General features: G+C 44.9%; 1 protein-coding gene across 1 annotated transcript in view; it reads left to right on the top strand.

Annotated features, from left to right (window-relative positions):
• Nucleotides 1-15,696, top strand: part of acbd6 (acyl-CoA binding domain containing 6) — a 54,720-nt gene extending 39,024 nt beyond the window's left edge. Inside the window, exons 7-8 of the mRNA XM_015971316.3 lie at nt 4,925-4,955; nt 15,263-15,696. Coding sequence (XP_015826802.1) covers nt 4,925-4,955; nt 15,263-15,417 — 186 coding nt within the window. The 3' untranslated portion in view covers nt 15,418-15,696. The remainder of the gene's footprint in view (nt 1-4,924; nt 4,956-15,262) is intronic.
• Nucleotides 15,697-16,093: the final 397 nt, after the last annotated feature.

Below are 16,093 nucleotides of genomic sequence, written 5' to 3'. Positions count from 1 at the left end.
GCAACACTTCATGGTGGAAACTCACTCATCCACTAAAATGGCAACTTATTTCCACGCACTACGTTTTGCGGACGTTACGCGGCGCTTACACATCTGGTGGAAAGGCCCGGTTAAAATGTCCTTAAGTTTTGCAGAAGCCTGATAATGACCTGTTTATTTAAATCAGGTGTAGCAGAAGCTGGAAAACATTTATGAAAACATGCAAGGTGCCCTCAAGGAGTGGAGATGGTGACCCCTACTCTAAATTACTACGGCAATGCCTTGTATGCCAGTCTGAGTCAGGGCGCGGTTGCAAGTCTCCAGCTCGTCCATAACTCAGCTGCAAGATTTCTGACAGGCACTGGATGTTGGGAACACATCACTCCAGTGCTGGTGGCCTTACACTGGCTCCAGGTGCAGCACAGAGCCAAATTTAAGGTCCTCCTACTTGTGTACAGGGCTCTTCAAGGCACTGTTCCCTCCTATCTGTCTGCACAGATATGTCCCATCTCGGTCTCTTCTTTTCCGCTGAGCAAGAGCTGTTGGTGGTCCCCCGCGCCAAATACAAATTGTAGCAATTAATACATATTAATTATGACCAATAAAATGGTAAATGGCCTGTATTTGATATAGCGCCTTCTATAGTCCTGGAACCCCCCAAGGCGCTTTACAACACAATCAGTCATTCACCCATTCACACACCCATTCACACACTGGTGGGGATGAGCTACAATGTAGCCACAGCTGCCCTGGGGCGCACTGACAGAGGCGAGGCTGCCGAGCACTGGCGCCACCAGTCCCTCCGACCACCACCAGCAGGCAACATGGGTTAAGTGTCTTGCCCAAGTACACAACGACAGCGACAGACTGAGCGGGACTCGAACCTGCAACCTTCCGATTACGGGGCGAGCACTTAACTCCTGTGCCACCATCGCCCCAATAAGATGTGATATTCCATACAAATATTAAATGTCAATCTGATTGATCTTTGAATGTTTAATGAGAAGATTCTAGGGTTCTTTGCTCATTCAGGGACCATAAACACACTTCGTATTAATTCAGACCGAGTCAGCATATAGTTTATAAAATGAATTTAATTATTTTTCCTAAACTATTGTTACGGTGGATGTGAGGTTGTGATGGAAGCTAGATATTGCGGCAACTGTTCTTTGTATCTGAGAGAACTTGTGAAATCTGGGTGTAAAAGAATGTGTTGTTTGTTATGAACTAGACTGGAGAGTTAGTTATTTATAAACCTCATCAGACACTAGTATGCAGGTGTAGCATTGATTACTACATATTTAGGAATTAAAGGCTGTTGCCATTCAGCTTATGTTTTAATTCCTAGGAAAGATCAAACAAATTAATGAATGAAATTTACATGCATATATACATATATGTATATATGTATATGATAGATGTAAATTCATACACCAACTTGCTTGGTCTATGTTTATCAAAAGATTAATATTTAATTTTAAAGATGTACTTTAATAGCAAAGTTATTTGTTAATTCAGAAGATCTTAAGATCTTTGTTCGTTCAGTGATCAATATACACCCACTCTGTGTTTATTTCAATGAAGAGTCAAGTTTAAAAAAAGTTAAGAATTTATTACTAACAATTTAAAGATGACAATTTAAAAGACAATTCATAAATGACAATATATTAAAGGCTTTGGCATTAAAGCTTGGTTGTAAAGCAATCCGTGTCTGGATGAAACTAGACATGAAGTGTGTGTGTTTGGATGTGTGAATGTGGGTCTCAGAAGGTTTTATCTTAGAGAGAGAAAAACGCGTTCTGGGTGAAAGAATTTGGTTTTCAGTTAAGCTAAATTATTTCTTAATAAAAGGCATTCAGAGGCAATCTGTCGGAAGTGTCTACCTCACCCAGTTAGGAGACCCCCTTTTGGATCTGAGATGTCAGGAGGAGATGATGACCCCAAGCACGAGGTGGGTAGAAGAACCGTAGTACTACCAAGTCGGTCCTGAGATGTCTCCGGGTCACAACGACTGGTTGGGTCTCAAAAAAATTAATAACTCTGAAGGAGTTTGCATCAGCTTGTGCTGCAGATGGCATTTTTGTTGAAGCAATTCTATCGGCGCGGCAGAAAAGCTTTAGTAGAGGTTTCGAACGGCCGACGCGATCCTCTGGACTCTCGTTGCCACGGAGAGAATTTGGTGAGCTCAAGAACTGAACTTGAACTGAGGAGTTAGTTTTTAAGCGACGGCCGGTAATCTTATCCTAACGAATTAGATTTTGGCATGTTGGAGGGTGAGACTTAACATACCTCGGAACACGCCCTCTCAGAGACAGAAAGTTCTGGGTTGTCATGTGACAAAAGGTTATGTGAGTGCAAGGTTACCATTTAACATGGAGACTATGTGTGAGGATGCAAATAATACACTTGTCATGATTAAACATTACTGATTATCATAAATAATTATTAACCACAGAATAATAATTCATTTCAGTAATGAAATACATTTATAATGAACCTTTGGTGATTTAACAGTAAAAGAGTTTATTATAAATGATTCTTCTGCAACGTGATAAAATCCTTGTCTTGCTGAGGAGGCAAAGGAAGTCAAGATATGGTAAGGCAGTTCAGATTAAAGATGGTTAACTGCAGACTTTGCGTCTCCTGTAATGGATACTCTGTAGATAGAAGTACAGCCAGGCTTGACCCAGCTGAGGAAGTGACCTTTGGGTCACAAATGAGGCCATTCATGTCGCTACACAGGCTTACGATGCCCCTGTATGAGTTTCTCCTGGCGGTCCGGAGATTTGTGGTCTGAGTGGTGAGGTCACCGGACGTCAAAACCACAATAGTAAGAGATTAGTAGCATCCTCTGAGTTTGGCTTCCCCGGCCATGAGATGCAACCCAGGGTCTGCAGATTAGGTGTCCAAGGTGGATGTCTGAGAGTTGAAGTAGCTCTGAAAAGAGCCGTTTTGTCTGTAATCAGTTGCAGCGTTGCAGAAAGGTTTTGAATTGTCAAAGGAGTTTGTTTCAAAAGAGGCTTCTTTCCCGATTTGGCCAAATCGAGGGTCAGCTGGAAACTGAATTACTCGGGAAGTAAATCCTGTTTTATTAAACTACTTCTTTATGATTTCTGGCCAAGTCTGGCAAATCAGAATTTGACACGTTTCTAAGTTTTTACCAACATCCCTCAGAAAGCCACGCCCTCCTTCAGATACAAGATTCTTAACCTTAATAAGTATCTTATTGTAATGTGTGTGAGTGTAAACAATGATTAACTTGTTAAATCAAACATATACTACCTTGTGATGTAGATGGATCATTGTAAGAAAAATACTCATTTCAAATTAATTGATTTAAGCACAGATTATTCAAACATTTAATTTAAACATCTTGTTCTTTCATCTCATATGATTATTTAACTTATAAGTAGAACATCGTGGATTCTTCACTTATTCAGAGTGAAGAATGTTGACGCCTGGCTTTCACAGAGTGCAGGAACCTTGGGAGAGAATGTTTGTTTGAATGTTTTGTCTTCATGGAACGTCAACACGTGCTATTATAGTTTTTATTGTATTTTTTTGCTCACTTAACAGTGTCCTGTTTTTATTGAGTGTCGTTTTAAAGGGGCATTATGGAAGTTTGACAGCCAAAACATGTATAGAAATAATAAATTTCTTCTTCATACATTCTCCTGCAATGCCCTGGCCCTGTAGAATGAGCCCTGGCATTTTTACTGTGATTGCCTGTTTTTCTGTAAAATCACAGAAAAAGAGAGCTGCTCGGGTCGAGCAGGCTGCTTCATGCAAGTTCATGCTCAGGCACCGTTCTTTGAACGTTGTTTTAGCTGTAATCAAGCATATAAATGTTACAGATACGAAGGACGTCACTTGCGCTTTAGCTCGCCTAGTAAGACGTCGGACTTTCGTGCAGAAGACCCGGGTTGGATTCTGGATGTGAACATGTTTTATTTAGAGTTTCTTTTTTACATTAATGGTATATTTTTTACAGTAAGATGCCCAAATTTTTATTTGAGACTCACCGAACTGCATTGAATTCACAGATAAAAAAAGATGTGGGTTCAATTTTCATTTTGGAACAATTTTTCAAGCAAGCGAATGGAATGATCTGAGCATGCAGGTAGACTGACCCATCTTAAACCTTTGTCGGCTGTGCTGAAGAGAAAGGTACAGAACCAAATTAGTTAATTAAATAGCTGCGCGTTCTCCTGTCCTCTGTCCTCCGGTTCACACACACGCACGCACGCACACACACGCACGCACACACACGCACGCACGCACACACACACACACACACACACACACACACACACACACACACACACACAAGGGACTGTCTCAGCTGCTATTTTCATTAAGGAGTGTGCACGTACAGCATGTGCACCTCGTGCACGAGCCTGCTATTGAAGCTGCCGTTACGCTTTTGGCCTGAGGGGGCAATCGCGAGCATAAAACTTCAAAACTCCGTAAAGTCCCTTTAATGTTTTTACGATTGTTTTTATTTTTCTTATCTTTAATGATACACAACATTATATTTGTTCTTATCGTGAGCTTTATGGTTGTGTTCAGCACCTTGGTCTGCTGATAATGTTGTGGAAGGTGCTTTATAAATAAATGAAATGAATTAATGAAACTGACCATTCCTGGATGTGACTTGGAAGTTCAGATTTGTGGGTCACAGGCTTCTCAAATCAATATTTCATTTTCTTATAATACCCCTTTAGTACAATAAAAACATGGCACCCTTTGTCCAGATAAAAAACGTTAATTGGTATTCTAGTAGATGCCACTTTTTCTCTTGGGAAGCCCCAGCTATAATTTACAGCTCCTCTCATGCCGTGTATCAAATTCTTGAATTTATTCTTTGAATTTGCTCTCCGTAGAGTGTTTTATCCTTCCACAGCCACAGTTCTGCTGAATTAAATGCTTGTTTTGCCTTTTACAGGATAATGAAGGACAGACAGCGCTACATTATGGTAAGAGGGTCTCTAATATTCATCTCAGCACTTCAAAAATTGTACACTGTCATCAGTATGTTGTCTGCATGCGCCTTCCCCTTTTATTTACAGCAGCTTGTTTTCTGTACACACCCACTCCTTGACTGCATTTGTCCCGAATTCATCATCTCTTCCTCCAGCTCCCTCCTTTGTCCACATCTTAATTTCCAGGAGTTGTTTTTCTTTTTCTTTTTTGTCCTCCTTGTGGATTTACACCTGTGTCTTTTGGTATGTTCGTGAGCATGTGTGTATGTGTGTGTAATAATCGCCAGACCTCCCAGAGGAAATCAGCAGTGGTCCTTAGACTCTCGTGACCCTCTCATGCCCCAGCACACATGTCCCCGAGGGGCGGTTCTCATGTCCTCTGAGCCTGTGTGTGTGTGTGTGTGTGTGTGTGTGTGTGTGTGTGTGTGTGTGTGTGTGTGTGTGTGTGTGTGTGAGATTACACCATCTGTCCCCCTGCCTGGTGGCGTTAGGGTGGGCAAGTTGCATCACCTACTGTAAAGCTGCTCGCAAGCACGCGCGCACACACACACACACACACACACACGCACGCACGCACGCACGCACACACACACGTTCATCAGAGGAACCCCTGAGGATGGCGTGTAAAAAGATGACTAATAAACATAAGCGATGAACTCAAAGAGACAAATAGCAGAGAATGAAAATTCCTTCCTACCTCTCTTTGCAAAGGGCCACACTACCTGGCAAGTGATTAATTGAGGGTTTACTGCTCACCATAAATTATTCTCCTCCTCTACTGCTCCCCTGAGAGCTGGCCACTTTTAACAGCTCAAGGCCCAGGCGAGACACTCGCCACGTGCACACACACGCGTGACTGGCTGAATAAAACACTGTTTAGAGCAACAAGAGGTCTGCTACCAGAAAACCTGTCAAGCTTTGTTAGTTTTTTATTCTGGCTCAAAGATTAGAGATTCTTGAAGCTTTTTACACTTCACACACCTCCTGCTATTCACTTAAACACAAGTCGATCATACACACACATTTGCCTACACACCCGCATGCGTTTCGATGTCTCATCACATCTCATGTGCTTGCACTGCTGCTAGCTAGCCCGCCAGCCGCCTTTGTGCTGCGGGTTAAAAGGCCCGACTGTCAATCACTGCAGCTGCTGACATCAGCGGACGTGGCACAGCACAAAGTCTGCATTTTAAAAGGAGCTAGCGATTGATACTGAGAGGTGCACTCACAACAAGAGAGGAGCTGAGGGGGAGGAGGGGGAGCAAGAGCGGGCTAGAGGTGCATCAGGGATGAAGAGACCTACTAACTGGGTTAAGAAAGTGCAAGCTGTCCCCCCTCCCTTCTTCACGCTGGACTGAAGGAGAGAGAGGGAAGACCCTTTTAGCAGGGCACAAATTGCCAGTGGGGCAGAAATGAAGTGTTTGAAGGAAGCTCGGGTCCAGACCAGTGTCAGCACCGGGCCTGCAGATGGGCTTTTCATAAACTGAAGAACTGTATATACTGTATTAAACCACCGTCCATGAAGCAAAGACATCAGGTAAATTTTCTCAGACCAGGTCCTCATTACTTTAGAGGTTGATTTTGACGCTAATCTTTAAAAGTCAGGGCAGCTGATGGCCAGTACTGAGCCATTCTGTGGTCAGTATGTTTAACTTTTTTTTTTCGATTCGCAAAATAATAAAAATGACTTTAATCTACTTTAGAGGGGGCTGCGCAGTGGCACAGTGGTTAGAGCTGTTGCCTTGCAGCGAGAAGGTCCTGGGTTCGCCTCCCGGCCTGGGATTCTTCTGCATGGAGTTTGCATGCTCTCCCGGTGCATGCCTGGGTTCTCTCTGGTTACTCCGGCTTCCTCTCACAGTCCATAAACATGACTGTTAGGTTAATTGGTCTGTCTAAATTGTCGTTAGGTGTGAGTGTGTGTGCATCATTGTCTGTCCTATGTGTCTCTGTGTTGCCCTGCGATGGACTGGCTCTCTGTCCAGGGTGTACCCTGCCTGATTGCCCATTGACCGCTGGAGATAGGTACCCCCCCCCCCCCCCCCCCCCCGGCGACCCCACACGAACAAGCGGGTTCAGAAAATGGATGAATGGATGGATGGATACTTTAGGGGACATAGAAATCTAGACATGGATTGTCCATAATGAACACCATGTTCAGACATAAAGGTGTCCATATGTGCTCTTGGCACCAGGATATCTTAGGCCGCAGCTCGATGATCAACTTTGTTGTTGTTTCATCTGACCTGCGACCGCATGTCTTGGACACTTGGGGCAAGAGAGGGGCAGAGCTGTCAACTGACCACTACCTGGTGATGAGTTGGCTCAGACCTCCCATCTACTGGGAATGTCTGGAAGAGTCTCCTGTCAGAAGGAGCTTCAATTCCCACCTCCGACCGAACTTCCAAAATGTTCCGGGGGAGGCGGGGGACATTGAGTCTGAATGGACCCTGTTCTGTGCCTCGCAGGATTGTTGGTGCCTGTTGTGGTGACAACCCCCGAACCCGCTGGTGGACACCGGCGGTTAGGGATGCTGTCAAGCTGAGGAAAGAGTCCTATCAGGTCTTTTTGTTCTGCGGGACTCCAGAGGCAGCTTATAGGTACCGGCAGTCCGAGCAGAATGCGGCTCGGGTGGTCACCGAAGCAAAAACCCAGGTGTGAGAGGAGTTCAGAGAGACCATGGAGCAAGATTTCCGTACGGCTTCGAGGAGATTCTGGTCGACCATCCGGCGCCTCAGGGGGGAATGCAGCGCACTACCAACACTATTTGTAGTGGGGACGCTGTGCTGCTTACCTCTACCTAGGACATTGTGGATCAGTGGGCAGAATACTTCGAAAACCTCCTCAATCCCACCGACACAATTTCCAGTGAGAAAGCAGAGTCTGGAGACTTTGAGTTGGGCTCTCAAATCTCTGGTGCTGAGGTGGTTAAAAAGCTCCTCTGTGGCAAGGCTCCAGGGGTGGATGAGATCCGCCCGGAGTTCCTTAATGCTCTGGATGTTGTGGGGCTGTGTTGGCTGACGCGGCTGTGCCATATCGTGTGGACATTGGGGGCAGTCCCATTGCACTGGCAGACCGGGGTGGTGGTTCCCTTATTTAAAAAGGGGAACACAGGGTGTGTTCCAACTACAGGGGATCACACTCCTGAGCCTTCCTGGTAAGGTCTATTCAGGGGTTCTGGAGAGGAGGGTCCATCGGATTGTTTAACCCAAGATTCAGGAGGAGTAATGTGGTTTTCGTCCTGGCCGTGGAACACTGGACCAGCTCTATACCCTTAGGGGGATCCTGGAGGGTGTGTGGGAATTTACCCAACCATGTATTTTGTGGATTTGGAGAAGGCATTTGACCGCGTCCCTCGGGTGGCCCTGTGGGGGGTACTCCAGGAGTATGGGGTACCAGGCCCTCTGATACGGGCTGTTAGGTCCCTGTATGACCGGTGTCAGAGCTTGGTCCGCATTGCCGGTAGTAAGTGGGCTCGTTCCCAGTGAGAGTTGGACTCCGCCAAGGCTGCTCTTTGTCATAGATTGTGTTCATAACCTTTATGGACAGGATTTCTAGGTGCAGCCAAGGTGTGGAGGGCATCCGTTTTGGTGGCCTGAGGATCAGGTCTTTGCTTTTTACAGATGATGTGGTCCTGTTGGCTTCATCAGAATGATCTTCAGCTTTTGCTGGAGTGGTTTGCAGCCGAGTGTGAAGCAGCTGGGATGAGAATCAAGACCATGGTCTTGATTCAGAAAAGGGTAGAATGCTTTATCCGGGTCAGGGATGAGGTCCTGCCCCTAGTGAAGGAGTTTAAGTATCTTGGGGTCTTGTTCACCAGTGAGGGAAAACTGGAGCGTGAGATCGATAGGCGGATTGGTGCTTCATCTGCAGTGATGCGGGCGTTGTACCGGTCTGTCGTGGTGAAGAGAGAGCTGAGTCAGAAGGCGAAGCTCTCGATTTACGTGTCGATCTACGTTCCTACCTTCACCTATGGTCATGAGCTTTGGGTAGTGACCGAAAGAACGAGATTGCGGATACAAGCTGCCGAAATGATTTTTCTCAGCAGAGTGGCTGGGCTTTCTCTTAGAGATAGGTTGAGAAACTCGATCATCTGGAAGGGGCTCGGAGTAGATTCGCTGCTCCCCCACATCAAGAGGAGCCAATTGAGGTGGCTCGGGCATCTGGTCAGGATGCCTCCTGGACGCCTCCAAGGTGAGGTTTTCCGGGCACGTCCAACCGGGAGGAGGCCTAAAGGTAGATCCAGGACACGTTGGAGGGACTATGTCTCTCACCTGGCTAGGGAACGCCTTGGGATTTCCCTGGAGGAGCTAGCCCAAGTGGCTGGGGAGAGGGAAATCTGGACCTTTTGACGTAGGCTACTGCCCCCGCGACCCGACTCTGGATAAACGGATGAAAATGGATGGATGGATGGATGGATTTTCCTCACTAAAAGAAGCTTAATAGTAAACCTTTTTTCTATTTTGCTACCGCCAAATGTGCACAAGCATGGCTGCAAGCCAAATATTTTTATTAAATGGCAAATATTTGCTATTTTTTTCATCTTATATCAATTCATTACACTTTAAAATCAGCTTCATTAAATGAAACTTTGATCTCATTATTTTAGCATTTACAGAAATCGAATATCACTGTTTATTACAACATTTTAGCCACATTTTGTTGACCAACCAACCACAATAGTTTTTAAACGGGACATATTACACCAAACTCACTGCACTGCCACATGAGTCTCCACTGCTTGTAGAAACACTCCCAACATAAAAAAAAATCCAACCATCCATTTTCTTCCATGTTTGGATTTCAAAAATTACCTATTTGTGACATCACACACAGGGAAATAAGAATAGAAACATTTGGTATGTGTAAGAGAGAGCTGCTGCTGGAGAATCAGTGATTCTACTCCGAGCCCCTCCAGGATATATGAGCTTCTCAGCTTATAGCAGCCTGAACAGGGGATGGGAAGGCATGGTCAGCTCCAGCTTGTTTTCTTAAAGTGACAGAGCCCTAAAATAACCTAAGCCTAATTCATGTTTCTCCGTCAGCCCCGCAAGGGAGAGACACACACGCATTGACAGAGATGTTTTGCCTTTGGACATCTCCATCACCTGGGAGATGTTGCACAGCAATTCCCCGGGTGTAGCGCTTATCTGGGGGATCCTTTATCTGGTCCAAGATAGTGCATTGTTTATGTGGTGTTTTTTGTATTTCAGAGACTTTTTAACACGGACAAAATTGTCCCTCATTCTCCTTCACCTCTTCATCCGCTCAACACCTCTAAACACACGTTTCCCATCATTTCCGTCCAGGAGTAAAATGCTTGCAGCGTATCTTTACTCTTCCAGTCACGAGTGAATAAACATTCATATTTTTAGAGTTTTTCCACAAGAAATTCTACAAGCTACCCCGTGTCTGCCGCTAGATATCTTTAGCCCTCTTTTTATTTTTTTGAAGGGGCAATGGCGGTGCTGTTGACGACTTTAAAGGAAGCACCGTCCTGACCAATCACAAGCTTGTGTTCTTCATCTCATTCGACAGATGTTTAGCATCTGTCTTTGCACACCTGTTTGAGAGCCCTAGCAACAACAAATAATGACGTTACGTGTCTCTGTACCAACGCAGATGGAGAAGCATAAATTAGACTGTAAGGAACTGAAACTGTTAAGATTTAACCCTCCAACTGTCCTAATGGGTGTGATCCCTCGAGGAAAGTTGACCAAGAAGAAGAAGAAAATATCATTTCTATAGCGCCTCTCAAGAAAAAAATCACGAGGCGCTTCACAAAAACAAAAAATGTAAAAATATAAAAAAAAGAATTTAGAAAATGGTTAAAAATATATTTAAAATGAGCAAAAAATAGACAATTGTGATTAAAAAATGTTAAGAAAGAGAGATAGTGACTAGGAAAGAGGGAAATCAGTGGATCCTGAGGAAGGTGGTATAGGTAGGGAGAGCAGAATAAAGAGAGAATGGTGAAGAAGATAATACAAAAGCCAGCTTGAACAAGTGAGCCTTCAGCTGTTTTTTAAAGGAGTTCACTGATCTCAGGCTCAGGGTGAGAGAGTTCCAGAGTCTGGGGGCCACACCAGCAAATGATCAATCACCTTTGGTCTTTAGCCTGGTGTGCTGCACAACCAGTAGACTTTGATCACTGGACCTCAGGGACCTGCTGGGGGTGTAAGGACCAAGAAGATCACCAATGTAAGATGGTGCTTGTCCATGTAAGGCCCTATAGACCAGAACCAGGATCTTGAAATGAACCCTGACGTTGACTGGCAGACAATGAAGCTGGAGGAGAAGCGGAGTGATGTGGGTGTGTTTGGAGGACTTGGCCAAAAGCCGAGCACAGGCATTCTAAACCACCTGTAGACGGTTCAGGGAGGTTCTGCTCAGACACGTGAAAAGAGAGTTACAGTAGTCTAAGCGTGAGGAGATTAAGGTGTGGAGAACAGTCTCTAGTTCAGAGCGGGACAGAATGGGACTCAGCTTAGCAATGTTCCTGAGATGGAAGAAGGAAGAGTGAATATGAGAACTGACATGAGAATCCAGGGTGAGAGCTGGGCCAAAGGTCACGCCAAGATTCCTGACGGAAGGTTTGGTGTGAGAAGCAAGTTGACCAAGAGAGTCTCTGACTTTGGGAACCAGATTGTCTGGGGCACAGATGAAGATCTCAGTCTTATCTTCATTCAGCTGAAGAAAGCTCCCAGTCATCCAGGCTTTGATAGAGTCTAAGCAGGTGTGTAACAGCTGCAGCTTAGACATCTCATGGGACTTAAAGGAGATGTAAAGTTGGATGTCATCTGCATAAAGATGGTAGGAGATTCCTTTGAAGGAGCTCAGGATGTGCTGAAGAGGGAGCAGGTAGAGGAGGAAGAGCAGAGGTCCCAGCACAGAACCTTGTGGAACACCATGGGTAAGAGAGGTGGTGGAGGACCTAAACTTGGAGATGGCCACAGAAAAGGAGCGCTCAGAGAGATAAGAGGAGAACCACTCCAGAGCAGTTCCTGATAGGCCTACCCAGTCTCTCAGCCTCTCCAGTAGCAGTTGATGGTCAACAGTGTCAAAGGCTGCAGTCAGGTCCAGCAGGACTAGAACATAACAGTTCCCTGCATCACTGAGTCAGAATGTCATTAGAGACCCTAAGAAGAGCCGTTTCAGTAGAATGAGCTCCACGAAAACCTGACTGTATAAGCAATCATAGATGTTATGTTCATCAAGAGCAGCTGTGAGTTGTTTAGCCACAACCTTTTCCAAGATCTTGGAGATGAACGGAAGTTTAGAGATGGGTCTGAAGCTGCTATGGAGATAGGGGTCGAGACTCGGTTTTTTAAAAAGCGGGTGGGTTACAGCGTTCTTAAAGGGAGCAGGGACCTGACCAGAAACCAGAGAAGCATTAATTATAGAGAGCACGCTGGGACCGATGGACTGAAAAGCACTTTTAAACAAAGATGAGGGTAAGATGTCGAGGGGGCATGCAGAGGTCTTCATAGAGTTAACTAGTTTGGTTAACTCAGGCAAAGAAACCGGAGCAAAGCTATCTAGGATGATGGGCCTGGTTGGAGTCGGGAGAGGCAGCGATAAGGCTGAAGGAGAGATGCTAGATCTAACCTTATTGACTTTGTCCACAAAGAAAGACAGAAAGTTCTCACAGTCTGTAACAGAGTGGATGGAGGCTGTAGGAGAGGCAGGAGAGACAATGCTGCTGATGGTGTTAAAGAGCACCTTGGTGTTCCCTTTGCTCTGGGACACCAGGTTGGAGAAATAGGAAACCCTAGCGTCTCTGACTGCAGAGTTAAAGCATGTCAGAAGATCCTTTAGGTGCAGCAGATGGACGTGGAGATGGGTTTTCTTCCACAAGCGCTCAATTTTTCTGCATTGGCTCTTTAGGCTGCGAAAGCTGTCATTAAACCAGGGAGTAGGGTTTACTGCAGGAACTGATCTGGTTCTGACAGGACAGATGTTGTCCAGAATGGAGAGGCAGTGCTCGTTGAACTGAGAAGTTAAGGAATCTGGGTCGTTATCAGAAGAACAGGGTGGATAAAAAGCAGCAGAAAAATTGCTAGCTGTGCTCTCATTAAGAAAACGAGAACTAACCATACGGCGAGCAGGAGGTGGGGACGCAGAAACTGACAAGTTAAAGAAAATGCAATGGTGATCTGAAATATAAACGTCCTCAGGACAAACACTGTCAGCATTTAGACCCAGGGTAAAAAAAAGGTCCAGAGTGTGTCCCCTGGTGTGTGTGTGGGGCCAGAAACATGCTGGGTAAAGCTGAAGGTGTCCATAAGGCTGGAGAAATTCATGGCAAAGTGATCAGAGGGCGACGGTGGCACAGGAGTTAAGTGCTCGCCTCGCAATCGGAAGGTCGCAGGTTCGAGACCCGCACAGTCTGTCGCTGTCGTTGTGTCCTTGGGCAAGACACTTAACCCACATTGCCTGCTGGTGGTGGTCGGAGGGACCGGTGGCGCCAGTGCTCGGCAGCCTCTCCTCTGTCAGTGCGCCCCAGGGCAGCTGTGGCTACATTGTAGTTCATCCCCACCAGTGTGTGAATGTGTGTGTGAATGGGTGAATGACTGATTGTGTTGTAAAGCGCCTTGGGGGGTTCCAGGACTCTAGAAGGCGCTATATCAAATACAGGCCATTTTTTTACCATTTATCATCAACATGGATGTTAAAGTCACCTACAATCACCAGTCTGGACAGCTTCACAGTGGAGGATAGAAAGTCACTAAACTCCTGAAGGAAAGAACTGTTTGGACCAGGTGGACGATAAACCACAGCACAGTAAAATGGGTCCTTACGCCCGACTTTAATCAGCTGCAGGTCAAAGTAAGCAAAGTGACCAGAGGTTGTAGAGCTACATGGAAGATAGTCTCTGAAAACAACAGCTAGGACCAGACCAGAACCCCAGGACTGGCTAAGAAAAGAATAACCACTCGGACAGAGTTCAATCAGACCAGAATAATCAGATGTTTGCTGCCAAACGTCAGTCAGAAACAGAAAATCCAGGTTTTTAGAGAGAATTAGATCATCGAGCAGGAAGGACTTATTGTTAACAGAGCGGGTATTTAATAGAGCCATGCTGAGTGAGGTGGAGGAATCAGAAACTACAGAAACAGCTGGAGTAAATTAGCAGGGTTAGATCCATGGTGTTTATAAAACCCACTTATGGAGGGAACAGGAGGAGAAACCACTGAGGAATGAGGATAAACCGACCTTAAAAAACTTGGACGGATAAACCACGCCTCAACACGGCCTGGCGGGATTGTGGAAGTGGCGCACAAGTTGCCAAACAAAGGACAAGAAGCTAGAAGATCACACCGATGTTTCCTAGATAAACCACGCTTCAAGAGAAGTCTTATTCTCACCTGGATTCCTGCTCGTTTACTTTCCTCCGATGTTTTCCCGGGACTGGATAAACATCGCTGGAGGTGCGCTGGTTGGGATCGTCATTTGGCTCCGGGCCAGTGCTCCACTCAGATAAACAAACAGGACGGTACGTCCTCGGTGCATCTTGGGCGATTTTGAACAAACGGAAGGACAAAAGAGTCTGGCGATCATAGGAGATGGTAGAAGGGACACTACTGAAGAAGATCGCAGACAGGAGCAAGGTGGAAAAGAGGAGGTTAGTGGAGAAAAGTTTGAAAATGTGGCCGGTAACTGCGGCTAAGCCAAGCACAGGTGCCATCTTGTTACCGACCCATAACTTGATGATGAGTTACTTGTTACTTGACCCATAATGTGAGGAGTGAGCACCACCTCTCCCCTGCCACATGGACCTCACGGGATAAACCATCAATCCTGCTCAATGGTCAACTTTCCTCACAGGGTCGCCCATAAAGACAGTGGGAGGGTTAAACTGTTGCGATAGTTTTATGTGAGAGGGATTTAGTGTAAAGAACTTCATTGACCATAGAACTATTATAACTTTTATCACCTGAGAAATGTCAAATGTCCCATTAAAAATCAAATTTACTCCAGATTGTAAATAATCAACTGTGTAGACATAATGCCAAGTATTATTTGTTATTTTGTGCCTATTGATAATATATAAAATACATTTACTGCCTAAAAGTACAGAGCTAATAGTCAAGTGGTGTTGGAAGAAAAGTCTGATGGGTTTGGATTTCTCTGGAATTGTAAGAATTTACAAAGTCTGAGTTTTGCTGAACTCACAGGTGCTGACATTCTCAGTTTTTCCAATACGTGTTTCATCCAAAGTTAGTGTGAATATCTGCTTTCTGTCTTCACATAACTATTTTATTTTACCATTTCTCCCTTTGTTATCTTGCTTTGCCTCTCAGCATCAGCGTGCGAGTTTGCAGACATCGTAGAGCTTCTTCTCAACGCTGGAGCAGATCCGTTTATCAAAGATATGGAGGGCTCTCTCCCCGAGGAGGTGACTGAGTCTAGCGCCATCTCTTCGCTCCTGCGCCAATACACCGCTCCTAAAGGCTAGCTTATCCACACATACTCGCCCTATATTTCTGCTCCACTCATTTGTCCATCATTCCTGGAAAATAAACTCAACAGATCTTAGACCAAAACAACATTGAAGTTTTCTTTCTTTTGCTTTTATTTCTAAGTTTTTGAAGTGTTTTTGTTTTCAGAAGTGTTTGTGTAACAATAATCATCTCATTTGACAAGAACATAAGTTGAAGAGGATTGCATGCACTGTTTTCTGCAGAAACTGGTATCTCCTTTGCAGTGTTGGATTAAACTCTGGTTATATGTTAAACAGTCTCTTCACTGTCTCATTTCAAATATGATGATTTTTGGATAAATTGAGAATTTATAAACCTGACCTCTTATTGACTATTGTAGGGTATTGTTGCATCGGTGTGAGGAAAACCTCAAATTTTAGTCGATTAATTATGTACGCGCATTGTTGCATTCAGTCACAAAAAATAAATAAATAAATAAATTGCTCTGTTTTTTCCAAATAAATGATATAAATTTAACAGAAAAAAATAAAAGAATCCCTCTGCAGTGCTGATGATGCTCTGTGGCAATATGACGGGCGTATAGAGCAACTGCGACATGTCTCGATTGCTGAGTTTAACTCACTTTCACTTTGTTTTTGGATTGAGACTGTGTGAAATAGCTACTGTCTCTGAACTGGACAGGCAGGAGCG

Source organism: Nothobranchius furzeri, chromosome 8 (assembly GCF_043380555.1).
Source record: "Nothobranchius furzeri strain GRZ-AD chromosome 8, NfurGRZ-RIMD1, whole genome shotgun sequence".
NCBI lineage: Eukaryota > Metazoa > Chordata > Actinopteri > Cyprinodontiformes > Nothobranchiidae > Nothobranchius > Nothobranchius furzeri.
This window is presented reverse-complemented; position numbering and strand designations above follow the sequence as displayed.